Raw genomic sequence first — 27,841 nt, 5'->3', positions numbered from 1 at the left:
CCACACTCTGCTGAGATGTCCCTCTGACAATGCTCTGATCGGCTCTATGTAGCAGCAGTGATTTCCCGTGTTGCAGTCAAGGTAGAAATTGAAATTGATTAATCCAAAAGTTCCTAATTACAGACAGATTCATCATGATCTTGTGACGAGCTTCTGTTAATGACTGAGCTGTCAGTGATAAACCGCGAGCTGCACTGTGGTCCTGCCAGAGCTTATGTGTGTAATGAGAAATGGATTATTGCCAGACACTGTACAAGGGCTGAGGCTTCACGGAGAGGCGGCCGCCACATATATGCTTGCTCTGTGAATACAGGAAGGTGCGCTGCTCCTTCTGACGCGATGTGCTGCAGTCCGGACGCTTCTGTCGTGTAGCTCTTTTTATGCTTCAAAACTTTGTCAATGTTCTTCTGAAAGTAACTTATTCCAGAGAAGATCAGGGAACGATCTATGGATTCTGCAGCCACAACTGGGGCATGGCCTTCGATCAGTCACTCAGCAGCCGCCAATAGATATCAACATTGTTCTATTCAATTGCGGATGCCATTTATGCAAACATGACGGAGGGGGGGGGGGGTCCATCTCCTTTTTTTGGTTACTTCTCATTAACTGAAGAGGAATAATCACTTGGTTATTGACAGGCTAAGAAACTGACAGTAGTATGTCATCCGTTGTTGAGAAGTTAATTGAAGAGTGACAACCAACCAATATGGTGGACAATTCTGTGTGTAAAAGTCTAACCTGAGCTTCATCTGCTGCTCGGCCTCTCGTGTGACTGATCCATGCGATGTTGTGATGTTTTGTTGCCATCTGGATGGAAAATGACATATTTACTATCCATCCTGTCAGCCACTAAACTTATTCTGATGCTTGGTAGCAAAATATTTCCAGACCGTCATCACCACCTCCACCGTACATTTACCTTCCACTTCTTGATCTGTTCTCTGAAGTATAAAACCTGCGTTATAACCACTATGGCCCGGCCTCTGCCCCCCGCATGTAGGCTTTTCTAGTAGGTCTGTTCCAGCGCGATAGGGAAGAGCATTAAAAGCCTTTTGTAGGATGCATTCTCCGCTGTGACTGATCTTCAGAGTGCGGGTGGCACTGATCACAAGGCTGACACATTTTAGATAATCATATGTAATCCACCTCTAATGCCTGAGGTATACTTCCCTGCTCTTTCATGCACTCGGCAGGGGTTATAGGTCTGGTGCATCCTCACCCGTCCTCTGGCCTTGAATTTTTAACTTCCAAAATAGGCTAAATACAAAGAGACTGGAGCTCCCACATGTTCTGTTTCACCAAAGAATTGTATCCAAGGATGAAGTCCCCAGTCATTGAGTTGCTCCATAGGACTTATGAACTTGGTCGTCTTAGGCTGAGTTCACATGTCGCGGATTTCACGCAGATTTTCAGCGCAGATTTTACACTTTGCAATGCAAAAGGGTGAGATCTGTGTCAAAACCGCAACAAAATCTGCGACAAATCCGCAACGTGTGAACTCAGCCTTACACCAAGCAATATTTCATAAATTACACGATTCTGGGCCTGGGCACTTTGGACATACTGCCACACGCTGCTCCCGGGCTTGTAACTTCATACAACAGAGAAACCTTTTTGTGCCAAGCCTGGCTGTAGTGACCGTTCTTCTTGGTCATATTTCGGCAGTGTGAACAGATCTCTGTGTGATGCTCCTGGCAGCTTGTAAAGACACTGACATGAAATCCAGCCCTCGCCAGAGCCTCTGCATGCTTATCAGACCCTTCAGATTCCCTCTTACGCTGCCCCCTCCATCCTCTTCTGAAGTGATGTTACTAGAGCTGAGTGAGTAGGACGGACACTTGGGAGATCGTGTGACAGGAAATTAGTGCGAGAGAAAAGGGGCAGATTAGAAAAAACACGTGAAGTTGTGGTCTGGATTTCCGGTACTGATGTCTGCTCCACCAGGAAGCTACAAATCTCTCCACTGATCGCAATGGTCAGAAGATGGGTCATGTTTGCATTCATCTGATCCATGGTGTTGTCTGCCTGGGTGCACCAGATCCAACATGTCTACTGGATCTTACTTGCAAGTGTTACTAGATTGGTCCTGGAGCAGCAGTATCTGGCGCGGCAGCGGAGGATGAGACCGTAACACTTATGCTCTATAGAAATAAAATGTATTCAGGTTTTTACTCTTTGAGATTGGGCCTCAGCTCAGGGACTTCTAATCCTTAACCACTTTGTTTAAGAGGAGACTGTTTTTGCAGGAGCTGGAAATCCATAGCATGAAGTTCGTACGGGGACATTCACAGACTGCATGGACAAACAGAGGGTGGCGTGTAGTGCGGACTCCTGCTGGTGTTGAGGGTGGCGTGTAGTGCGGACTCCTGCTGGTGTTGAGGGTGGCGTGTAGTGCGGACTCCTGCTGGTGTTGAGGGTGGCGTGTAGTGCAGACTCCTGCTGGGGTAGAGGGTGGCGTGTAGTGCAGACTCCGGCTGGGGTAGAGGGTGGCGTGTAGTGCGGACTCCTGCTGGTGTAGAGGTTGGCGTGTAGTGCGGACTCCTGCTGGGGTAGAGGGTGGCGTGTAGTGCGGACTCCTGCTGGGGTTGAGGGTGGCGTGTAGTGCGGACTCATGCTGGGGTAGAGGGTGGCGTGTAGTGCGGACTGCTGCTGGTGTTGAGGGTGGCGTGTAGTGCGGACTCCTGCTGGGGTAGAGGGTGGCGTGTAGTGTGGACTCCTGCTGGTGTTGAGGGTGGCGTGTAGTGCGGACTCCTGCTGGGGTAGAGGGTGGCGTGTAGTGCGGACTCCTGCCGGTGTTGAGGGTGGCGTGTAGTTCGGACTCCTGCTGGGGTAGAGGGTGGCGTGTAGTGCGGACTCCTGCTGGGGTAGAGGGTGGCGTGTAGTGCGGACTCCTGCTGGTGTTGAGGGTGGCGTGTAGTGCGGACTCCTGCTGGTGTTTGACCTTACAGGTTGATGGTGACTGATAAAACCCAGTTTACACATGGTGCAGGACATGTTCTTGTGTTAGATGAACTTGTTTTTACCATTATTTTCTAAATTTGTATTTATTTCCCTTCCTTACAGGAGCAGGGGAAGGTTGGAGTGACTTTTAACATTGGATTAATGGATATCTCCATACGTGAAGACAGTACCCCTGTGAATGATGGCAAATACCATGTGGTGAAGTACACTCGGAATGGAGGGAATGCAACTCTACAAGTGGATACCTGGCCGGTCAATGAATACTACCCAGGAGGTATTCACACTACACAAACACGTCCTATAACACTGCCTAGAACCCTAGACAGGGCAGCCTACACTATACAATAATCTGTCTACAATGAGGAGGGTGTGGGGTTGAGACCCCAGCACGGAGGGAGCTTCATGGACCGGTGGTAATCCTGTGTACACACTTGTAGGTAGAAACTGGAATTACATGTCATCCTCCAGAGGTTCTGAATACAAATGGCGAGAGGGACAGAGATCGGACACGGACTCCTTGTAACATGTAGTTGGATTTAGAGAACCAATAAGCCCCTTAGGTCGGGTTTCCACTGGGCATTTTTTATCACGTTTTTATTGCAGTTTGTTGCAGTCTTTATTTGCTCTGTTAAAAACTGCACGTGTTTAAACGCGATTTGCTGCAATTTTTTTGGCCTTGCTGCTATTAAACCAAATTACAAAATATCAGTAAAATGTAAGTGGGTTTTTAAAATGCAATTAAGAAGCACATAAACGCAGTAAAAATGCCCTCTGGAAACCCAGCGCCGTGTTATTGTAGAAGATGTGGTTCTTTACGTTATGACTACATCTAGTGCTGGCTGTCGGCTTCTGTAGTCACAGGCGGGCACATAGAGACACCTCGTCCGATTTAAAGTCAGATCCCCAAGCAGCTGGAAGGGATCCGAGCCGAGCCACCCTGATGCTTGGTCAGGTAGATGGTGGGATGTCTGTTGGGGTATGTTCACACGGCTTATTTTCGTATGTTTTTCGGGCAAAATCGTAAGCAGAGCACCTCCAAACATCTGCCCATTGATTTCAATGGGAAATACGGCGTTCTGTTCCGATGTTTGAAAAACGTCTGCGTAAAAGAACACCAGTGAAAAAGAAGTGCGTGTCACTTCTTGAGCCGTTTTTGGAGCCATTTTTCATGGACTCTATTGAAAAACCGCTCCAAAAACGGCCATGAAAAACGCGAGTTTGCTTAAAAAACGGCTGACAATCAGGAGCGGGTTCCCCTTGTATTTTCAGATGTTTTTCGCTAAGTGTGTGAACATACCCTTACAGTGCTGCGAGCTGAACATTTAAAATGAATCCGTCATCTGTGGAGTGTGACGCAGGCCTGATGACTTCATGATATCCGAACTTCACTGCCGCTCATATCGCTAAACACGGTTGATTTTGTTTCTAGCGCTTGCGTCCTGCCCGTTGCTGCCATCTCTTCCTGATCTCACGGATCATTGTTCTCCTGCCTGTGATCTGACAAGCTGAATACAATTACCGGTATCAAAGAGCTTCTCTTCTCGTCTCTGTAAAAGCTTCTTGGAAGCTGATAAGCTTTATAGGGCAGACTGTGAACTTCCAAATAATCCAGAGATTAAACCGCTGCCACCATGAGAGTGGGGAGAGATGACACTTCCGGCTTGTAGAAGGAGACCGCACGTCTCCAGGGACAGGTTATGTGTGGAGAATTTCTCCAGCTGTGCCCCTCTGTGAACGCTCATTCTCACCCGTGTCAGGAGGGTCTGCTATTTCTTCCAGTTGTTTTTAACTGGATCTCTGGAGAGGGGAGGACGGGAAGCCGTCACCACCTTATTGTCTCTTCCCTTTTTCTGCGATATATTTCAGTTTTTTGGGTAGAAAAAAAATAGGAATGAACCACATCCATTGTCCTAGAGAGGTCAGTGTGGGTAATATATTTGGTGACTATCTGGATTTAAGTTTAGAGGAAGACTACTTGGGCTAATCATTCACATTAGGATACCAGGGGCAATGGGGGCACATTGAAAACCCAATGGAATCCATGACAGTTGCCATAATAAGCCGCAAATTAGTCCAAGCTCTGAACAAGAGCAGCAGCCGGATATGGGGTCTGGGGTTGCCACTCCGTCCTGCACCAGATTGTACGCATCTTTCTTTGTATATACAGTGTGGCCGAGGCGCTGGGTGTTCTTATTTGGGTGGAGATGTTTTTTCGAGTTGTCAGGACTTGGAGCAGCGGTTGCATTATAAGATGTCTGTCATTGTGCGGAGGCATCGGGCTATCCTGCAGGCTGTTCTTCTTCTGAGGTGCAGTTGTTGCACGGAGCGATCTCGCATGTAAACCAGTTCTCACTTCACCTGTCTCTGCACATTATATCCATGAACTTGTGTAAATAGCCGGGCACTCGTTCTATTAGATCAGGATGCAGACACTTTGCAGGCTGACACGGAGCCTTCTCCTACAACAATAACCCTGGGCTTTTAGCTGCTTTTCTTGTAATTGACTTTGACAATGAGTTGCCTCCATCTGTCACAGCATCCGTTTCTTGAAATTCCTATGGGAGTGAAGCCGGCAATCTAGCGCTCTCCACCCACTCCTCAAGCCGCTCACAAAAATTACCCTTGTCTTCTAGTCTGGAAAAGGTGACTGGAAGGATCCCCTGGAGATATTCGCTCCAGTCGGGGAAGTTAATACTGGCTTGTTGAGTAAAGTGGATTGTATGTACTGGATGTTGCATGACCTTATGTTCCGTGCATTATCTGCTCCCCGTCTTGGGACTATACCGTGTTTTGACGTTTTCGTTCCTTTCTGTAGCTGATTTGGGAAACACCCCTGCGGAGTGAATAATAATTTTCCAATTTGACTGTCCGTTTTGTTGCAGAATTTTGCAGGATCCTTTGAAGATTCATCCATTGCTTTTCATTTAGCCCTGGTTGTTGGAGTAGTTAGTACCAAAGACCAAAAACTAATTGTAAAATATGAAGCTTTAACGTAAAAGATATCGCTCTCGTGCAGCAGTCGTGGAGGTTGAGGCACCATCGATCGCTGGGCACGTTTTATCTCGCACAGTAGTTGTCATCTGGTCACACATGGTGGTACTGAAGCCGGCTGAGCTGAATGGACAGCTCATAGTAAATGCCAGTACCTGGTTACCTCCTAACAATTGGGAATAATGAACCGACCTGCACCACGTGTGACCAGTATTAATCGAAAACTACAACTGGTCTTACGAGTCCTGGATATGTCAACCTTGAGGAGTGTGAATTCTTGACCTCTGAAGCCAAATCTCTTCACAATTGTAGATCCACATTTGTAGCAGACTTTAATCCCGAATAACGCTGTCTTTTTTAAACCTTAAGGAAATACAGAGCTACACCAAAAACCGAAATTGTCCTATAAATTGCCTCGGAACCCAGAAGACGGCCAGCAAGACAAAGGTAATTAAATTGGGTGTAACGCTGCATGATCACCAGGGCCGCATGCTCATCATGTAATGCTCTATACTTTCTGCTCCGCAGGCTCGAGACTTAGACAAACAGACACATTAATGGGACTGAGAGTTCTGATATGTAATCTCTGTAATGTTCTCCACTGTATGACAGCCGGACGTAAACCACTGACCAGATCTAATTAAGAGTTATCTGTAGTGTAATCAAGAAGGGAATATATCAGAAATAATAAGGAAGAGGGTGACCCTGAGCCTGCCGCAGCCTGAACCTCTATAGTGTGCAGATGATGATGATAATGACGGGGCAGTCGTCTGGGCTTGTGCATGTTTCCGCCTGTTGTCCATGCTCATTGATCTGCTGATGTTTCATGGTGGTTGTTGCATGAAATCTACACACTGGATCCTTCATTCATACACCTGCTCGCCAGCAGCGCCTCCTTCATTACTGTTCTGTACAATTATTTAAGGGAATGTTTTCTGAAAAGACAGTTGCAAAAGGCGTTGGGTAATTGAACACAATAACGTGTGTGATCTTGTAACGCATTGTATGATGTCCTTTGTCTGTCTGTCTCTGGGTAAATCCACATGAATGCCACCTATTCTGTCCACAATCTGGAATGACGGGGCAGCTGTATGTCAGTAAGGGTCCGAGATTAAGGGTCAGCTGAGGACACCGATATAAGACGCATTTAGAGGATATAACTGATCTGGAACAATAACCGCTGTCCATTCCGTAATCCAGCACTTCAAACGCCTTCTTTTCCTGTCTTTCCAATCCAGTTTGCATGAGTTTACAGGGGAGAGACCTGGCTCTGACCTTACGTTCTCCTCAGAGTCACAGTTTACTGCCAGGTCAGAAAGTGATGCAAAAATAGTCCATGTTAAATAGGAGAACACTGGGAATTGTGACCCTGAGCAGCGTGAAGTTAAAGCCGGTCCTAATCCAGTCTCATATCACACAAACCCACTCTCCACTCCAGGGAAGCTCATTGCCTGAATGCTATGCCACCCACTGACGACATGAAAGAGTTGTTGGCACTGTCCTCCTCCCACTTATGGGTAGAAATGGCTGGCAGTGGATGGTCGTGTTTCCAATTTATTTTTTGGTACAGAATGGACAGGTAGATGCTCAGGCTTCGCCACTCTGCAGAAGTATTTTTTTTTACAGAAAAAAACCCATATTGGAGCAATTCTGGTTGGAAATGTGATGGGCCATATCTGAGCCGTAACACGATTGTGCCCTGAAGCCGCCATTTCTTTGCATTGTCTCCAAGCCAGGTCTATAATTGATTAAACTCTATATATAACTGTAGAGAAGACACTTTGTTGTCTCTTCCATCTCGACTGTCCCACAATCCAGCTGTGAAACCGGAATTAATGTTGTGATAGAACGTGGCTCTCCAGCTGTGGCCCTCAACACTGCCTTCAGTCACAGGGACCTTTCCTTTTGGCTTAATGCAGTCTCTGTGCTGAGGATCATTTTCTACCAATCCACGGCTGATATGTAGGACGCTGGTCCCCATTTAAAGCCGCAACCCATCTATATTTGCTGACTGATCCTCTAACATTGCCTGTGGTAGGAGGATGGCTGATATTTTTTTCATTTTCGACTGGCTGCTGAGGTTTCTCTGGAAACTGCCTGCCGACTTTTTTTTTTTTTTTTTGTATCCAAACCGGGGTCCCTGTTTTTCAGGGTTTAGTATCTCAGGGATGGAAGATGGCACAAGACTTCTGAATCCTGAGTTCAAGAGAGTTGGAACTGGCGTTGCAAAAGGTACCCATAACATTATCTGTCCTGAGGGTGAATGAGCAGTGTTGTTCTAAGAGGCTGATCCCGCAGTCAGGATGAACTTTCTGCCATAATCTATTTGTGTATCTGACCACGGCAGACGCTGCACTGTAGTTCTATGACAGCAGGGCTTGTACTGTTCAGGTCTTACCCGGTCAACAAATAATTAAGAAATGCAGAGTTTAGAAAGCAAATTGTTGTGTTCGGTGCATAAAACCCAGGCAGTTTACACGGGGACTCGATGCAGCAAGAAGCCTCCCAGGTTTCCTCTTTTTCAGGATTTTATCCTAATCTAGTAAGTGACGCAGAAAACGTCTGTTCTTCCTGCAGCCGGCCGGCCGTACCGTGTGTGAGCGGGAGAAGTGGGAGAAGTGGAATGATCTGTCGGGTCTCCTTCTTGTTTGCTGTGCAGCTTTTCCTTCCTCCTCGATTTCTTTTTAAACTGCCAAATTACTTCACGTTAAAGTAGGAAGGGGAAGACGAAAAATAACAAACACGCCGTGGTCTGTGGAGGAGCAGGGACACTGAGGTCAATGGGAGATATTGATTGGAGTCTGTGTGATGTACGATCTGTTAATGAATCTTGGCCTAAGTCTTATCAGGTTTATAGACACAGGGACAGAGTAAATGACTTCTAGCCTCCTCACAGAATGGAGGTGCACTAATGTCAGGGACATGATTAAGGGGGTCAATAATTCAAAGGACCAAAGTCAACGGTGTGCAGCCACGTCCACGCCACAGTAAAGTATCTGAATGACATTACCTTGATTAATGAGCTGCAGTGACACTTCATCTATGTAGCCAGAATACAAAGTGTAGCTTCATGTTCTGGGTTGGTATAAAACTGCCTAAGAACACAGAATCTTGGAACTGAGCAGAACTAGAGCCTCCTGCGTGATTGTGACACCGGGGATGTCGTACTGTACGGTGATTACTCGTCATTATTCAGTTATGGATTGACTGGGGTCCAGAAACTCAGACGAACCTCAGTCGTCGCAATTAAGACTTTTGTATCGTAGATTTTATTGGTCTCTGTTGTCTTGACATGTGGTGAGGTTTCCTTTACTGTGTCTCTGTAGGGCGACCCCTGACCATCTTCAATACCCAAGCACAAATAGCCGTTGGTGGAAAGGACAGGGGAAGACCATTCCAAGGGCAGCTCTCTGGTATCTACTATAATGGCCTGAAAGTCCTCAATATGGCTGCTGAACACAACCCCCATATCAACATCAGTGGAAGTGTGAGGCTGGTGGGAGAGGTCCCATCAATCCTTGGGACAACACCTACCACTTCCATGCCTCCTGAATTGTCTACAACCATCATGGAGACCACCACAACCTTGGCTACTACTACAACGAGAAAGAACCGGTCTTCTCCAGGATCTATGGTATGTACCTCATCTCACAGGGTCTGGCCCATACAATGTATTATATATGCATAGATTTTTTTTTCCACATAGATCCAAGTGTTTACTGTACAAAGGCCATACATGTGGATTGATTTCTATTATAACAAGAATAGCGTAATAACAAGTGTGACTACGATCAAAGTACCCAGACCTAAACCTGTAATTGTTTCCAAAACGACATTGCTGTAGGTTTCTGTGGGGAAAACACAAGCCTAATACAGAATATGTGTAACAAATGCGTTTGTCGGCTGTCATCCCGTGGCATATAATATTTCCATTCAATACATAGTCTGGACACCACAATATTCTAAGTCTTCACGGTTCTTGTCGGTCATATGTTAATTTATCAGGGAATTAGAAGAGCCGGCAAATTGTTGACAAATAACCCATGAGAGTTTTCACATGTACACACAGCAGAGGAGTCTATTCCAGCGGAGAGTGTTGGAAGATGGTATTAATTTGTCACTGCAGATCATTGTGCTGTGGAGGGATATTTGGCCGGTCACTGCAGATAATTGTGCTGTGGAGGGATATTTGGCCGGTCACTGCAGATAATTGTGCTGTGGAGGGATATTTGGCCGGTCACTGCAGATCATTGTGCTGTGGAGGGATCTGTGGTCGGTCACTGCAGATCATTGTGCTGTGGAGGGATCGTTGGCCGGTCACTGCAGATCATTGTGCTGTGGAGGGATCGTTGGCCGGTCACTGCAGATCATTGTGTTGTGGAGGGATCGGTGGCCGGTCACTGCAGATCATTGTGTTGTGGAGGGATCGGTGGCCGGTCACTGCAGATCATTGTGCTGTGGAGGGATCGGTGGTCGGTCACTGCAGATCATTGTGCTGTGGAGGGATCGTTGGCCGGTCACTGCAGATCATTGTGCTGTGGAGGGATCGTTGGCCGGTCACTGCAGATCATTGTGCTGTTCAGTTGCTGCAGTACAATGCACGCCACCTGCGCTTGCTCTGTACACCGCTCCACTAGAATTACTCTTATTCAATTAAAAATCAGATTTATACCCTGTGCTCTAACTGAACACGCTCCGCCAATCCCTCTTGGCGCTCAATAAGCCTGGGTATGAGAGACCAAAATTGACTTATAGTGGTCGTTTCTCATTCTGCAAGATTAAATAAAACACGTCTGTCAGGAAAGACTCGGCCTCATGGTTATTGATGCAGTTAGTAAGGGCTGGTGATGCAAACTATATGTGCCCGGCCCCGGCTCTGAAATCCACTCATATTCATATGTTCTCCAAAGAAAGTCCATGTCCTAGGTGAGAAAAAGTCACAATTTATAAAGTGGGAGAAGAGGTTAAACCACAGAAATCTAAATATTTATTTCTGGTACTTAAAGGACAAATGCACACAATGCGTATTACATGCGGCGAATCTGCAGCGAAATACAGTACCAGCAAGTAAATGAGATCTCAAGAAATCTTATCCACTCGTTTGATTTTTTTTCCTGCATGTAAATTGACCTGTGGTGCACGTTTTAAAATCTGCTGCATGTCCATATATCTTGTGTTTCTGTTTCCAAATTGCTTCTGACGGGTTCTTTAAAAAAAAAATAAATCCACAGCATAAAACTGCACCTATTATCTCATCACAACGGAAAGACATCTTACCTGTGGTTTTGATGCAGATTTTCTGCACCAAATTCCGCAACATGTGCGTGTAGCCACATAGTGCTAACAGGCTGCGGCGCTGTATAGAGGTTGTCCTCACTTGCTGTGCTGTCCCCAGAGGAGCTCACAATCTTAATTGCCTATCTATATGTTTTTGGAGTGCGGGAGGAAGCCCACGAGAACATACAAACTCAATGCAGATGTTGTCCTTGGTCGGATTTGAATTGAGGATTCCAGTGCTGCAAGGAGATGATGCGAACCTCTGAGCCCCCGCGCCGCTAACCTCTGAGCCCCCGCGCCGCTAACCTCTGAGCCCCCGCGCCGCTAACCACTGAGCCCCCGCGCCGCCAACCACTGAGCCCCCACGCCGCTAACCACTGAGCCCCCGCGCCGCTAACCACTGAGCCCCCGCGCCGCTGACCACTGAGCCCCCGCGCCGCTGACCTCTGAGCCCCCGCGCCGCTGACCTCTGAGCCCCCGCGCCGCTAACCTCTGAGCCCCCGCACCGCTAACCTCTGAGCCCCCGCGCCGCTAACCTCTGAGCCCCCGCGCCGCTAACCTCTGAGCCCCCGCGCCGCTAACCTCTGAGCCCCCGCACCGCTAACCTCTGAGCCCCCGCACCGCTAATACCAATTGGATTAATAGATTTCACATTATCAACAGCTGCTGCAGAAGAAGTTGGAGCAGATTTACTAATGCGGTCAGAAGATGCGCCATTTATCTGTGGTGCACGCTGTATGATTGGCTGTCAGACACTTTTCTGTTCCTTATTCCTCCTCTTGGTTGGTTTAGTTTACACCATTTTTTTTTTGTGCAAAAACTCTTGACACATTTGTACCCCAACTCTTTCTGCTAGACCGCACCCCTTGTCTAGTGAGGATAAAACATCTGGGTTTTTTTGTGCAAATCCAATACATTTATCAAAATTGATTTGTGCAAAAAGAAGTCGTGACTTAGGACAGAATTCTCACGCAACAACAAAATTATACCTGCCCCTGAGAGGAGACTTTTGTCTCTGTATCTTGTTCCGTTCCTAGTCCATTACCTCTAGTTTCTATACAGACTATGTACACACACCCCAGGCGTAATATACAACCCTCAGATAGATAGATAGACAGACAGACACATCCCACATAGAGAACACAACCACACACAGCCGCCGCCTCCTCTCCTGCCTTCCCTGGACACCAAGCACATGTAGCCAGTAATGTGTGTATATATATATATATATATATAATATATATATCCAGATCTCCTGGTACTACACTTATAACCAAAGCCACAACCAGCACCTGACCATTAGAACCTGTACATAGAGACTCTCATGTGTGTGTGTGTGTGTGTGTGTGTGTGTGTGTGTGTGTGTGTGTGTATATAATATAAGTGCTGTTCATCCAGAATAAGAGCACCCCAGAACTTCACACGACCTAAATGTTCCTATCTGAGATGTCCCCGCCCCCTCCAGTGACTCCGCCTTAAGTCTACCCATATACCGTCCAATGTGCATATATACAGTACAGGTAAATCTATTCCCAGTATCCCAGCTGCCTCCACATCCAGTTTACAATGAATCCTTCCTGTGCGGACGACCATTGAGATGCTAATAATGCAGTAGAGAGGAATATATGACCAAATGGTCTCCGGGCATCCTGACACCTCAATGGGTGAACACCCCTGAATAATATCACTATATACTATCTCCATTTACCAGGTATATTTTATGTGGTCATAGGACAGAGTGTTTGGATGGGAACAATATTCTCTTTGAACAGTTCCATGAAATGGGGAGTCCTCAGCAGAACAGGACATTGGGGCAGTGAGATAAATATAATGGGGCGGTGAGATAAATATAATGGGGTGGGTGTCTTGGATGTGGAGGGATTTCCAGACCTGTCCCTGGACATTATTCCTGCACTGCTTCCTCTAACAGAAAGATTTACAAGATTACATTCTGTTTTCTTTGGAGTTTCAGATATTCTTGGTAATCACTTGGTGGCTGCTGTGTGTGTACGGAGGGTGGCTGCTGTGCGTATACGGAGGGTGGCTGCTGTGTGTGTGTGTATACGGAGGGAGGCTGCTGTGTGTGTGTGTGTGTATACGGAGGGTGGCTGCTGTGTGTATACGGAGGGTGGCTGCTGTGTGTATACGGAGGGTGGCTCTCTGTGATCATGGAATGGTCTTATTGCTTACAGCAACCAATCAGAGCTCCGCTTTCATCTCTTAAACTGCTGCAGAAAGCTGTACTGTGATTGGTTGCACGTTTTGATATGAGGCCCAATGGGGGGTCCTGGAAATCTGAGACCTATCCTTGTTGGGGTCTTTATTCTGTGTCTGTATGTATGATGCTTTTACCTGAGGAGCGTTGTGTTGATTTGCTCCTGACCCCGCGTCCCCCCATCATACTACGATATTAAGCGCTTGTCTGCACAGATCTGCACACAGAATGTGACTTCACAAGGTGACACTAAACACAGGCGACTGGAACGGAGCCGGAAAATCTCTTCACAAATAACATCTTAATTACAAGTCTTGTCTCCGGAAACATGAGAATAATAAGCAGCTCTGCGGCGGCCCCGTTACACAGGTCAAGAGCGCGTTCAACTGCTTCTCCGATTTGAGCTTTTTATTGGCGCGTTACACATTTATGGGAAGATAAATAACACTGTAAACAGGTTTGAGGGTCGCTGAGCAATTATTCCCCTACAATCTCCCGTCATCTCGGCTCCAGAATGTGGAGATGTTGAGTTGTGAGAAGCGCTGACCTTTATTAGATGAAGCGCAGGTTTCCCCTGATCTGGACGCTGCGGCTCCGCCGGAGTTCACACCAGAGGGTCAAGCCCGGAATTTCAATATGAGCAATCATGTCGGATGTTCAATTTTACACCCCAAAACTGTCATCGTCCTTGAAAGAAATTCACGTCCTAGAGAGGAACACGGGGAATATTTCCAGCGCTGTAATGGCGATCGCCCGGCTGTAGCCTCTGAGGACTCCTCTTGCTGCTCATTCTTCATCCTAAAATCTATTTTTTTCTCATCAGAAGTGATTTGTTTTTCCTGCAGCCGGAGATTCTCGGGCCCCACATTTCAGCCCCTTTTCCTTTGCGGGGTTTTCCCGGACGCTCTCCTCTGTGTCTCTGCTAGATTTAAATACTGCAATTTACAACTTGATTCCAAGGGTTTTCAAAGGAAAGGCCACCACATAGAGAGAGCATGTAAATTAGAATATAAAGCTTTGGTGTATTGTGTAGATGTTTGTATATGAGCCGTGGATGTGGCACGTGGTGTCCCGGCTTCTGCAGAGGTGACCTTCATTGCTCTGCCAGTGGATATAATCTGCAGAGCAGCGTTGTTCTAGATCATAGCTGCATAAATACAGGGGATGACAAGTTATCAGTTCTTATCCTGTGCTTAGTACACGTCTCCAGCCGACTCCCCAGTGATGGCCGCCGCTGGGCCGTGCAGGAAGAGGTCGAGGTGTTGTGGATTAGGGTTATTATAAGAAGAATCTCCTATTGTGATCCTGGAGGACGGCTGAAGGGACGTGTGAGAGACGAATGCTCTGCGGGATCACGGTGCGCCCCATGGAGGAAGTGTCATATTTTTATGCAGCTGCAGTGCAAGCAGCACCTTGTATATAATCCCGATCACTGCTGACGTGTCGCTGTAGATCGCTATGTAATGGATAAAGCATGTAGTGATGTCATCGACTACCCTGAATGTCCATACACCACAGCATAAGGGTAATAAGGGTACATGCGTCTGAAAATACAGAGCAGTTTTCAAGGGAAACCGGCTCCTCATTTTCAGCCGTTTTTTTTGGGCAACTTGCGTTTTTCATGACCGTTTTTCTATAGAGTCAATTAAAAACTGCTCCAAAAATGACTCAAGAGGTGACATGCACTTCTTTTTCACAGGCGTCTTTTTTTACGCGGCTCTTTTTCAAAATGGCTGCGTAAAAAAAGACCCGTCGGAACGGAACGCCGTTTTCCCCATTGAAATCAATGTGCCGATGTTTGGATGAGTTCTGCTTCTGATTTTTCGGCCGTTTGAACATACCCCAAGAGTGGCCACAGACACCATAGTTGCCTGACTGAACGCCAACGCTACTAACCTGATCATCGCGGTCGGTACAAGTCTATGTGAATGTGGAGGTTTCTGCAGTAAAGACGTGGATTCAGTCGGATGAAACAACAAATGTGCCGTATGTGGATAGACCGTTACACGTTAACGCTGCCATCAACTAAATGCAAACTTCAGCCCCAAATCCCCCAGCGCCCTGACGGTTACACAGCGAGCTTAGACCCGTGTTGGTGCTGGACCATTAAATGGTCAGAAACAAATGTGTTAAAAGGTAAAGAGAATTCAGATGGTGTCAGATGTTCCACAAAATACAGGATTTGATCCATGCAGCCGACTGGCGCGTGATGAGAAGTTCTGACTTCCGGCTGGGAGAGGGGAGGAGGTGCCTCATTTTAGGTTTTGCATTAACTATATTAAAAAAATAAAAACTGACAACCGTAGAAGTCGCATTATGACCACAGCCCCCCGGCGGACAAGAACGGCCGTCACATTCTACTGCCACTTAGTAAGGAAACCTACAGGGTTGAGGGTTCAATTAACACATAACAAATGTAGTATAGAGAAAAATATAAACTTTATTCACAACAAAATATAATATAACAATGTAGATTAAAAAGATGAGTCATGCAGAGCATAGACAAGGCGTCACTCATTGCAGGAACAATGTGTTCACAAACTGTGTGATATATGGGTATGGATAGATAGATAGAAGTGGATGGTATATACTATTCAGTATCTGCAGTTAAACCCAGACCGCAGCGATAGCTAGTAACACAAAAAATAATGAAATGACCGTGCCTGGAAACATTGTGTCTGGGAAGAAAACCTGCTGTTACATACCCATGTGATGAAAACCTGCTGGAGAGAGACGCCAGACCCGACGCGCGTTTCGGCGGAAATGCCTTCGTCCGGGGGTGGCGTCTCTCCAATGGGAATCAAGATTAAAAAAGGACAAGCAGCCAATCGGACATTAGAAGGGCGTTACCATCCATGGTCATGTGTGTGCTGATGGCAGCGTCACACGACAGGTGTGGAAATGGCCGGATGCGTGTCTGCGGCCGAGCGTCATCGAGGGGGGCGGGGGTCAACGACGTCTGACATCGTCAACACACGCCCACCGCGATGCAGACGCCCGAACCGCAACACAATCCAGCCACTCCCCCCGGCGTGAGCGCACAGTCACCATGCCTGAATATAAGGTACGTCAAGATAGAGATATGTCCGACAAATTAGATAGTACGGAGAACTTTTTGGACTAAGTGATGTACCACTGTATGTAAATTTTATACAATAAATGCCAACGCATTTTTTGCAATTATAAGTATATGACATAATGAAGAATGAAAAATGAAAAAATAATGAATAATAAAAAAAAAAAAAAAAAAAAAAAAATAATGAATAAAAAAAAAAAAAAACCATAAAAATGAAAATAGACTTAAAAATACATATGAAAGTGGAAGTAATAATAACATGGCAAAATATATCCTAGAATAAATGTTAAAAAATGCAATGATAGATTTATTCTATGTATGAAGAATGTAATATATTTATTAGAGACGAAGTAAAGAGTAAACAAGACAATGCTGAAAAATATGTGTGTATATTAGTGAACAATAAAGTGCATAAATAAATGAAAGGTTTGAAGTGATGAATGTGTGTGTAATGACTATGAGACCAATTCATAGTATATATAATAAATAAATAAATATGTGTGAAAATGTGGAGCAAATACATATGTATTCTATAATGAATGAGGTGACTTTCATAACAATGTAGACAAATGAAAGAAATATATATGTAAAAGAATAATAATGAAAAAATAATAATAAAGGGTGTGCATGGTGTGTGTGTGAAAGTGAAACATATAAAAAATAATAAAAAATAAAAAATAAAAAAATATATTAAAATACAAAATAAATTAATTTGTATGTGTATGATGCTGAAGACCAGCTCTTGTGTGAAAAGGAGAAAGCCAGTAAGCCACTTAGTAAGCCAGAGATTTATCCCCTTCACATACAGAGCTGCACTAATGCGGAATATTACTCGTTCTGCGGCAGTTTTACAGGGTGGAAAAGGTGCAAACAGCAAAAGCTGCACCCAAAAAAGTGACATTTATGCCGCTCACTATTTAAAAAAATGGGCGGAGATTAGGGGGCGGAGCCACCAACATTCTAGGCAAATCAATTTGCATTTACACCACAGACCGGCATAAATTATAGTGCAAATCAACGGCAGTTTATAGTCGTTGTAGATTTGACTTTCTGCCACAGACGGCCAGAGATGTGGCTAATATATGAACCTCGTTGGTCGTTTGCTCCATACTCAGAGGGTGTCGACTGTAAGTTACAGCCGACATTTCACTTTAATCGCCATGAATAGAGTTAATTCCTATCCCGGCCGTCTAAGCACTTCGATGCTGTGGTCGCTATTGACTTGCGCTTCTAAGTCGTTGGAAAGTGGGAGGGGTCTCCTCCGTAATTCCATTGACACAGCCATGACGCAATCGCAGGGTGCCAAAGGTTGTCATGGCAGCCTGGCGTCCTATTCAAGGCCCCCCTAGTCTGCCATCTTTCTTCCCCTTTTAAGCCCTATTAAAATATTAAAAGCTCAAAAGAAGACTTTTTTCCCCCAAAAGTGATGTGAAAATTAAAAAATAAACATAATTGGTGTCGCCGCATCTATAAAAGTCTGAACTATCACAATATATCATCATTCAACTCGCAGGATGAACGCCGTAAAAAGAGAAAACCCCAGAAGAAAAGTAGTTTTTTTGAGTAACTTTACTTTCATAAATAAATCCTATAAAAAGTGATCAAAAATCCACAAATTGCTGCCCGCAGTCCAAAAAAACCTGCAGTCACATCGCTCCATCGACGGGAAAATAAACTTATGGCTCTCGGAATTCGGCGACATTTCGGGGTTTTATTTTACAAAGTTTTTTCTTTGTCAGAGTGGTACATCATAAAGGGACATACATTTGGTATCTCCGTAATTCTATTGACTCGCAGCCAACTTTTTCGCACAGTGAACGTCGTAGAAACGAAACAGATAACAACGTAGGGTTCGCTGGTTTCCCCTCATCCCACCAATTCTTTTTTTTACCAGTACATTACATGGTACAATAAATGGAAGTCATTACAATACTACAACTCGTTACGCAAAAAACAAGCCCTCCTACAGCGATGTCGATAGAAAAATAAAAAGTTATGGCTTTTGGAAGGAAAAAAACTAAAATGAAAAAGCAAAAAGTGGCCCGTTTTATGGAAAGTGTTTTGGGTTCTTGGACCATAAATGAGCTTTAGGTAACGTTACAGACGACGGTGGTGTTTATCCCCAGAAGACTGTTCTGCATTGGCTCTTCCTGCGCTCGGAGTTATAGCTAATCCGGCCTCCTTTGTGTATTCTCCATAAAAGAGGCAGGAGGATAAAACTTAACGAAGGAGTGAATGGTGAGCGAGTGCATTAAAGAAGACATAAGTCAGCGCTGGCAGACCACAAATCTCTGGCTGACACAACGACTTTGCCAGGCCTGGGAGGTGCAGATTTATCTCTCACTTTCAGGAGGGCTGCTGATAAGTTCCCGACTGCTCGCAGTGAGCATTAAAATGAGGGATCGCTCCTTCTGCCAGAGCCCAGCACACATTATGAGTCCCTCATAAAGGAGCTAATGCCCCTGCGATCCCAGATACTTAACTCTAACCCACTGCAAGATACATAACTCTGCGGCGCAGGCTAAATAACATAATGGACCATTTTAGTCTTTAGATTTGTTTCATGGTTGTCTTATTATGGAAGGTTTAGCACCTAATGTGAGGTTTACAGCTCCTGATTCCTATGAGTGACAGGCACACAATGGAGGGACATGACTAATTCGGACCCTGGTTACCCGAAAAACAGAATTTGCCTCCTGCTTATGTGCCATGTGGTCCAGTCGGAGGCTCGTCGAGCAGTGACCGGTGCTCCGCCATGCTCAGGATTGTCTGACCACCTTGTTCCAGATTTTGCTCTTTTCTCTTTAAACCGATTCCATAATTGCCTTTTCCAATCCTTTTGCTTCTCTCCAGAACATGAATAATAAGATCACTTTAGCCTCTTCACTATTTGGATAATTTGGTAAGTGATCCACTTGTCTGTTGTCCTTGGCCTCCATATAAGTAAACCCCACAACCTGGGCAATTGTGCTCCGTGAATCGAAATGTGGAGATCTCTCCCCGGCCTTTCATCCTCTCTCTCTCGTGTGGCCGTCTGTGGTTTTTCTTGACTGCTCGATCTTTTGTCGATAGGAATTGATTTAAGTTGGTAAAAGCTTCTCGTCTTTACCATCCGCTGTAAAGTTCTGGGTTTGTTTGTTTGTATTTTTTACTCTGTCTCAATATCCTGTATAAATATTCAGTCCGTTATTGTGAGCGATGACTGACGTTCTGTAAAGGGTTAAGCGGAGGCTGCTGTTTTCTATGTGAGGTGTGACCGAGGTTGGAGAAGGACATTATCTGGTTCTATGGAAGGCTTTACATCACATTGCCAGTAATAACTGTCCGCATTGAATAAAACTCCAGAGGGACTATTTATTGTGGGGCAGAAAGCCGTTCAGATCATTAGGAGTGAATTTCCCTTTCCTGATTATTGACGTGTGTTGTGTGCAGGGACTATCAGAATTTACAGCTCCAAAATAGGGACGTGGTGTAATGAGCAGATAGATGGAACGTGACGTCCCGCAGCATTACTGATGGTGGGAGCTGTCCGGACGATGTGTCATTACTAAGGCTCCACGTCTCTGATGTTCCGGATGGTCTTCTTGGGATAAGGTGTCTGCCATGCAGGAGAGGGGGCGACTCCATGTCCATCTCTATTCCAGTTAGGAAGATCTTAATATTCAATATCTAGAGCTTGGAGTGGTGCGAGAGCTTCACAACTTCATGAAACATTGAATTTCTGGCTGTGCCTTACTGCAGGACGATACAGCGGACTATTCCTGTAGGATGAGCCTGGACTCGTAGCCGGTTTTGTAATTCGGATAGTAATGGCTCCGAGACGAGACTATTACATTTCCCTGCTCTGGTTTATGGTCGGTGCTCGCTGTGAGATTGGCAGTGTCCATATTGAGCCTCCTCATGTGGAGACGAGCTGTGGATGTGGGGCTATGTACCCGATGTGATATTGTAGAAGCCATTGCTTGTTCCACAAGATCATGATGGCCGGACAATCGGTTTAGTAAAGGCTTTTAATTCACTTCCTCCATTGATTTATACATTTATCATCCGCAAAGACGATGCATAAAAACGAGGACTTACAGGAAATCTGGATGATCTATTTCAGATAAGAACGTTCTATTTATTAGCCCTTATTTATAGAGCAGTGACTAGAATTCATAAACTTTAATGTTTCTTAATCCTTATTACGGGGGACGTTTACGGACGTATCCGCGAGAATATTTTCAACTTCAGTGATGAACTGCATGATCCAGCGGTGGTGTCCTAGGAACATAGTGGAAGGAGCAGGATTTCCAGCAGCACAGAGTATTTCAAAAGAGGATTGTGCCAATATGTTAACGGCGTGTGAAGGTTAGGTCCTCGTACATTCCCGCGACATCGGACGTGTAAATGAGCGCCGATCAACGAGACAGCTTATTGATTGGCGCTCGTTTGCTCCTTTCACAAGGAGCTACGTATGGGAACATATAGTTACTATGATCGCTCGTCCCCATACACAGGGAGATGTGCTGCAAACAACGATAACATTTCTTGCGGAATAAACGATACATTCATCGGCTGATCGTTGCTCTGTATACACAGGGAGATGATCGGCAACAAACGCTCATTTACCCGACAATTGGCCCGTGAAGACAGGGCTGTCCGGATGAGACTGGTATCTAACTGCCCACATTATCAACACTGGAGGTGCAATCAGTAGGATTAGTGAATGTGTCCTTTAGGGTATGTGCACAAAATAAAAAAACGTCTCAAAATACGGAGCTGTTTTTAAAGGATTTTCAGACTTTTTTTAATCCGTCGCATTTTTCGCTGCGTTTTTAACGGCCGTTTTTGGAGCTGTTTTTCTATAGAGTCAATCAAAAACGGCTGAAGGAGTGACATGCAATTCTTCTTCGCAGCTGTTTTTTTTTTAAACAGCCATTTTTTTAAGCCCCTTCGGAGCAGAACGTCATTTTTCCCATTGAAATCAGGGGCAGATGTTTGGAGGCGTTCTGCTTCAGAGTGTTCAGACGTTTTTTTGGGACGTTTATGACCCGAAAAACAGCTGAAAACACTCCGTATGAACATACCCTTAGATTCCAGCACCACAGAACGGATCATTGTACGGAGAGACATTAGGGCTGAGTGTAAGGCTTCGTTCACATCTGCGTCAGGGCTCCATTCCAACGTTCCATCTGAACAGAGCCCTGACTGACACAAACGGAAACCATAGGTTCCCATCACCATTGATTTCAATGGTAACTGATCCGGTTCCAATAGTCGACTACGGTATGTATCCCGTCAAAACGACAAAACCCTTGCACAACGGAGACAAACTGAAACCATTGGCACTGGGTCTGTCACCATTGAAATCAATGGTGATGGAAACCTATGGTTTCAGTTTGTGTCTGTCAGGGCTCCGTTCCGACGGAAAGCTCAGATGGAACGTGAGAACGGAGCCCGAGCGCAGATGTGAACAGAAGTCTCAATATTCTGCATTGTTGTTGCAAAACATGATAGAATCAATAGACGTGAAGTAACGATTTGAGTTGTATGTAAAGTCCTGAGATGGAGAAATCTGGGCTGTGGCCGAGTTGCCGCTTAGACTTGGTCGGATGTTCCTGAATATAACTGGTTAAATGTTTGCGTGCGGGTTATTGCTGGGAATGACTGATTAACACTATAAGTGACTGGTTTATTACAGCAGGCGACTGATTAACACAGCTTGTGGCGGCCGGTGTGCTTGCTTGTAATGCGGCTTGGGCATTGCTGTGATATTCTTAGGGGGAATTAGCCGTGAATGCGCACTAATCACAGCGAGGCCAGAGGAGATGTCTAATGCTATAATGTGAATATAAAAAATATGTTTTTCTTCTTGCATTGCAAGGAATGACTAACCAGGAGCGCTGCAATTACGGCTTTAAAGTACATTTATGTAAAGCGATTACCTTCAGGGTGACTGTGCTTGTCCTACAAGAAAAAGCTCACTTCAGCTCTGCGGTGACCGTGTACTCAGGAGGCGGGTGGGAATAGAGCCCGACTCGGCAACGCCAATGAATAATCAGCTGTCCCTTAGCCGCTGCCACCTGACAGGCAAAGTTCAGAAGTGAGAGAGATGGCAGCAGACACAGATAAAAGTAAGGGCAGTAGAGTATGGCGGGGGTGGGGAGGGGGCCGTGTCAGGCGGGCATCTCTTCCAGCATCTTATATACATCCCCCAGGTGTTAGGATTTGTTTGTTATTGCGGTGGACATTGGGGCATACTTGACGAGATTTGCTACAATACCAACATCTTCGATCACTATAATTAAGAATACAAGTGAGACGTTGCAAGAGAAGGAAAAACTACGAGTAATGACTAAGAATTGTCGCAGAAAAAAGATATCGGCCGCACAGCCAGCAACCAAATCATACGGATCGTACAGGGGGGTGCCCGCAGTAGATAACCCTCCGGTCTGGGGAAAATGGGAAATCTAAATAAGGAGGAGGAAACCGTCCCTAACCCGGTGACCTGTCCCTAACCCATCTGTCCTCAGGAAATCACTCACGACTGAACGTACAAATCACTTACTGTAAACAGGGCAACGACCAATCAAACATGACCAGCGCTCTAATTTGTTAAATAGTAATGGCTCCAAATGATGAATGTGGGATTGGAAAGTCGTGCCATGAGGATCCGCACTACTGGCGGGGGAAAAGCGTCAATGTTGCCTAGCGACAGCTCTTGCCATGTGCTTGGCGGCAAGCGTTGCTACGAGCAGAATTTACATCACAATTCACGACCCTATGGCAGTCCCTTGTTCCCCCTTATGACGATGGACTCCTGTTTATCCAGTTAACGTTGCAGGTCTCTTCTTGTCCACAGCCCACGGAAGACATTGTGTCGTCAGCAGAATGTTCTATCGGCAGTGATGATGAAGATGCGGCAGAGTGTGAAACTGGCACAGGTACGTCAGGTCAGTGTACTTTCTGCTTGCTAATTCTCGTAAGTCTTAACTATTTATTGCATGTGACCAGGTGTCCGCTATAGATCAGAGTGTCTCTGTAAACTGACCACCCCATGACGGGGAGACCAGGCCCCTAGTTCAGAAGAAGGCTCCTGTTGTGGGCTGGTGGAGGAGACTCTGTAAACCTGGCTTACAATTTGCAGTCTGGCTCTGATCCGTGCGCTCATTGATCCAGGTAGATTGAGTTCCTCTCTGACTTATTACTCTGTGTTGTGAGGGGTTCTGCCGAAGAGCTCTGTATGGACACAAAGCAGAATCACCCGTCGTCTCCGGAGCGAGGCTGAAATCCAAGAACAGAGATGCTGGATCATGTGTATAGGGAGGGTTTTATTATTTTTTTTTCTTCTTACTAAAAAAAAAAATATCCACTAAATAAACGTGGAGTCTCTATATTCCACAGCTCATAGGAAGCTTTGTGCTGCTCATGAAGTGTTGCCAGCCGCTCTGCCCAAATCTCTCTACAGCAAGCTCTTGTCTGTTACTGCAGCCTGTTCTAGGCCTTTCCAGAAAGCAAAAGGGAACCCCCATATGTGATCCAGGACCGGGGCTCAGTGCGACAAGGTTGTCCACTAAACATTTATTCCAGAGGGTACACCATGCTTCTCCACAAAGAACACAGGGGCCATACATTAAAGGGACACTAAACGTATAGAGGCAAAAACTTACGGTGCAGAATAAAAATAGAAAAGGAAGGTCCCCTCCTCCTCACAGGTCTCGGGTAGGTCCAATGCCTGGTGGCTCCCGCATAGACCCTCCACCACGGATCTGTCTGCATCTGCCCCTTAGTCAGTCCAAAGCTGAAATGGAGGGGGTTACAATGAGATGGATCCGGCTTTGTCTGAGATTTCTGCAGGGCCGCGGTTTGTTTCAGGAGCCGGCCGGAACTGTAGGTCGTGTTCACATCATTCGCAATCCTCCGGTTTAGTGTCCCTTTAAATGTTGGGATGAGGCCACAAATGTCATCAGTGTAGATGATCGTACAGTATGAAGGCCCAAAGAAAATGTGACTTCCCCCACACCTACAATAAGAGCGCCAGTCTCCAGCGTATAATGTAGGGTGCACATGTTCCTTTACCCATGAAGTCCTACAGGCCCGCCAATGACTCTATTTCTCTGCATTTTACCCTGTCATCATTTCTTGAGTTCTACTGTAACATTGCGGCTGAGACCGCCTGACTTCATGGTCCTGTTACATCTTTTGGGAATGAAAACTCCCTAGAAATTAGACAAAGTCTCAGTCCTTGAATCCCACAGAGTGGCCTGCAACATTTTACGGTAGCAGGAGTGAGTGGGTTAATATTGGTGACGCCGGCTGTACAGAGCATGCTATGGATGGCAGGCTGAGCTGGTCATACCTTGTTTCTTGTCCCTGTATATAGGTAACTATTTACCTGTACGGGTGAACTCTATACAGCATTTGTATATATTTACAGAGTTCTACATGTTCGCATGACCTTATTCTGGTGGTTGTGACGGCCTTCATACCTTATTTTATTGTGTGTCTGTGTTTATGACCGTTTATTGTTACCGAGTCGTTTTGCGCTTCTTTATCCCTTTTAATTTGCTTTTTTCTATTCAACCATAACATCGTATTTCTGAAGGCAACAAAATTGTGTCTCTGCCATCGTGGGAATTAATATGACCGAGCTGCCCGGAGCCCGCACCCCACGTCTCCCGTCCTGTCCCTGACTGCTGGGGACGGCTGTCCCTACACAACTGGCAGGAGTTATTAATATGGGGTTTAGATCTATGAATTACCGGGTGGAGGGTACAGGGCAAGGACCACCTCTTATATGGTGCAGGAAATAACGCGATTGTTTGTGAAAATCAAACATCCGCCACCCCTGAAGTAACTGATGTCATCTGTCAGCCCCCCACAATATCAGGCAGACTAATGTGTATTTAGGGGACATGACGGGACGTAGCTGATCCCGGCTGCCTTCACTCTCCGGCACTGAGCTCTTAAGTTCAGATCAGTTTTCCATCGGACTGTGGAGGAGAAGCAGCGCGGTATATCTATAGTAAAAACGGTAACATTCAGGTCTTAAAAATCCTTACGTTTTTCAGAATCCATCAGTCAGGCCTGAGCCGCACACGTAATATGACACGTGTCATGGGGCCGGGCTCATCTGTTGGACCCCCTGAAAAGATTATGGGAGATCTGAAGTGGTTTCCCTCCCAGTGCAGTTTACTCCTCACCAGCCGGAAATCTGGCGGCACAAGAATCTGTACTGGAAATGTTGTACAGAAGTCATTACTAGAATATAACCGTTTAGTTGCTGTGAGTTCAGATATGAGGCTGTTCTGAGATCTGAAGGACTCGGAGTCTCCAGCCTGCCCATATTACAGCGGCCCCTTACTTACATGGCGTGACAGAATTTTATTGCCACTTGGAGTGCTTCTTTTATATTTCTGTGACCCGTGGTCCATCAAATGTGTGGCCTTCATGAACTGACCGTGGACCCTGCAGCACAGGCGGGTGTGACGTGCTGCAGGCACCGCGGAGGTTAGGACCACTGCATGCTTTGTTGTGGCTCGGGTCTGTTCGTCTTGTGCATTCGTCGGTGTCTTTCTTGTCTGCAATCTATACGCCCTGCTCAGAAGATCCAGGTCTCATTTTCTCCCACACTCGCCCCTATGTCAGAAGATTCCACAGAGGGAACACGGGTGCTGTACAGGAGCCCTGCTGCGTGTGGAGCTCTTCTTGCTGTATATCATGCTGCCGGAGTTAGTGTTTCAGCTGATCAGGGACTGGTCTCGTCTATGGTTCCACGAGCTGTAAGAGGGAGATTTCATTCTGTAGGTTAGGACAGCACATCGTCCAGTGACCCTGTAGAATGACAGGATCAGATAAAGAATCGAATCCGTGCTGCAGAACGGCTGCGCAGTGTTCCTTATTGTTTAGGACGCAATATAATCGTGGTATGACCGGTCCACAGGAGATACAGATGATAAATACGGATAAAAAATGGTAAACGTAGAATTTAGGTGCCTAATTGACATCCATACAATCAACCGAAAAATGTAGCCATCAATAACCAGCTTGTCCAGCCCTGCGATAGCGTCACATTGAGGGGTAACTTTCTGGAGGTAGTTTAGCGATCACCTGGCTGGCTTCATTACTGGCGCCATTATTTTCTTGCTATCGGCACTGCTAGACGCCGGTAATGTAGCGAGCAGTACGTTGTATCAGTGATGTCATCAGGAAACCGCAGCCTCCTCATATTGAGGGTTAATTGAAAGTCGAGACACTTTTAGCTTTTACATAAGAGCCATAATAAGATGTCTGTTATTTGCCCGTCTACATTCTGAGAGTCTGCGGATTCAGAAACACAGAAGAAATAGATTTCAAGACCACAAAAAAACAAAAACAGCCGGAAGGTGAGGGGGCGAGGGGACGGGGCAAGAGGACGAGGGGACGGGGCAAGAGGACGAGGGGACGGGGCGCGGTGCAATTCACAGGACAATGTCTTATCTGAAGATCTGGTGTCCGCTCTTCTATGGTACGAGCGCAGCGTGTAGTCAGGTGATGGCGATGAGGACTGCGCACGTATTCAGGGGCTGAGCTGTAACGTTCAGACATGGGCTCCAGACCTGAACGCAGATCTCATACAGTGTTCACTGGCTGCTAAGACATAACCGCTACAAGCATGGCAACCCAACAAAAAAACATGTGTCAAAAGACGCCAACAACATTACTGATCATGTGTGATCAACTCCTAACTCACCCCAGACCCGGGGCAGAGCGGAGGAGGGGTGAGATCTAGTCCTGAGAGCTCATCCAGGCCACGATACTCGTCCTCCTCAGTGAATTACAATATCAAAAAGTACATTTCAGTAATTCAATTCATAAAGTGTCACATTTTCTATAGATTCATCACACACAGAGGGATCTCATATATTCTATAGATTCATCACACACAGAGGGATCTCGTATATTCTATAGATTCATCACACACAGAGGGATCTCATATCTTCTATAGATTCATCACACACAGAGGGATCTCATATATTCTATAGATTCATCACACACAGAGGGATCTCATATTCTATAGATTCATCACACACAGAGGGATCTCATATATTCTATAGATTCATCACACACAGAGGGATCTCATATATTCTATAGATTCATCACACACAGAGGGATCTCATATATTCTATAGATTCATCACACACAGGATCTCATATATTCTATAGATTCATCACACACAGAGGGATCTCATATATTCTATAGATTCATCACACACAGAGGGATCTCATATATTCTATAGATTCATCACACACAGAGGGATCTCATATATTCTATAGATTCATCACACACAGAGGGATCTC

At 45.7% G+C, this 27,841-nt stretch overlaps 1 protein-coding gene and 1 long non-coding RNA gene across 26 annotated transcripts in view; one reads left to right on the top strand and one right to left on the bottom strand.

Moving 5' to 3' along the window:
• Positions 1-27,841, top strand: part of NRXN3 (neurexin 3) — a 336,181-nt gene that overhangs the window by 290,087 nt on the left and 18,253 nt on the right. For 14 of the 25 annotated variants that reach the window (XR_012851425.1, XM_075844447.1, XM_075844446.1 and 11 more), the window contains 5 exons: positions 3,064-3,235; positions 6,322-6,399; positions 8,104-8,184; positions 9,279-9,586; positions 23,365-23,455. Coding sequence is in view for 23 of the 25 variants with exons in the window: in XM_075844447.1 (XP_075700562.1) it covers positions 3,064-3,235; positions 6,322-6,399; positions 8,104-8,184; positions 9,279-9,586; positions 23,365-23,455 (730 nt within the window). In the remaining 2 variants the exon portion in view is untranslated. The remainder of the gene's footprint in view (positions 1-3,063; positions 3,236-6,321; positions 6,400-8,103; positions 8,185-9,278; positions 9,587-23,364; positions 23,456-27,841) is intronic. The other 11 variants (XR_012851426.1, XM_075844459.1, XM_075844461.1 and 8 more) reach the window with 2 other exon arrangements.
• The window catches only part of LOC142664973 (uncharacterized), a 122,023-nt gene continuing 103,402 nt past the window's right edge, over positions 9,221-27,841 (bottom strand). Inside the window, exon 3 of the long non-coding RNA XR_012851430.1 lies at positions 9,221-10,874. This is a non-coding gene — a long non-coding RNA (uncharacterized LOC142664973). The remainder of the gene's footprint in view (positions 10,875-27,841) is intronic.

This window comes from Rhinoderma darwinii, chromosome 12 (genome assembly GCF_050947455.1).
Source record: "Rhinoderma darwinii isolate aRhiDar2 chromosome 12, aRhiDar2.hap1, whole genome shotgun sequence".
In the NCBI taxonomy this organism is placed as follows: domain Eukaryota; kingdom Metazoa; phylum Chordata; class Amphibia; order Anura; family Rhinodermatidae; genus Rhinoderma; species Rhinoderma darwinii.
Note: the sequence above shows the minus strand (reverse complement) of the source record. Positions and strands in the feature narration are given on the sequence as shown.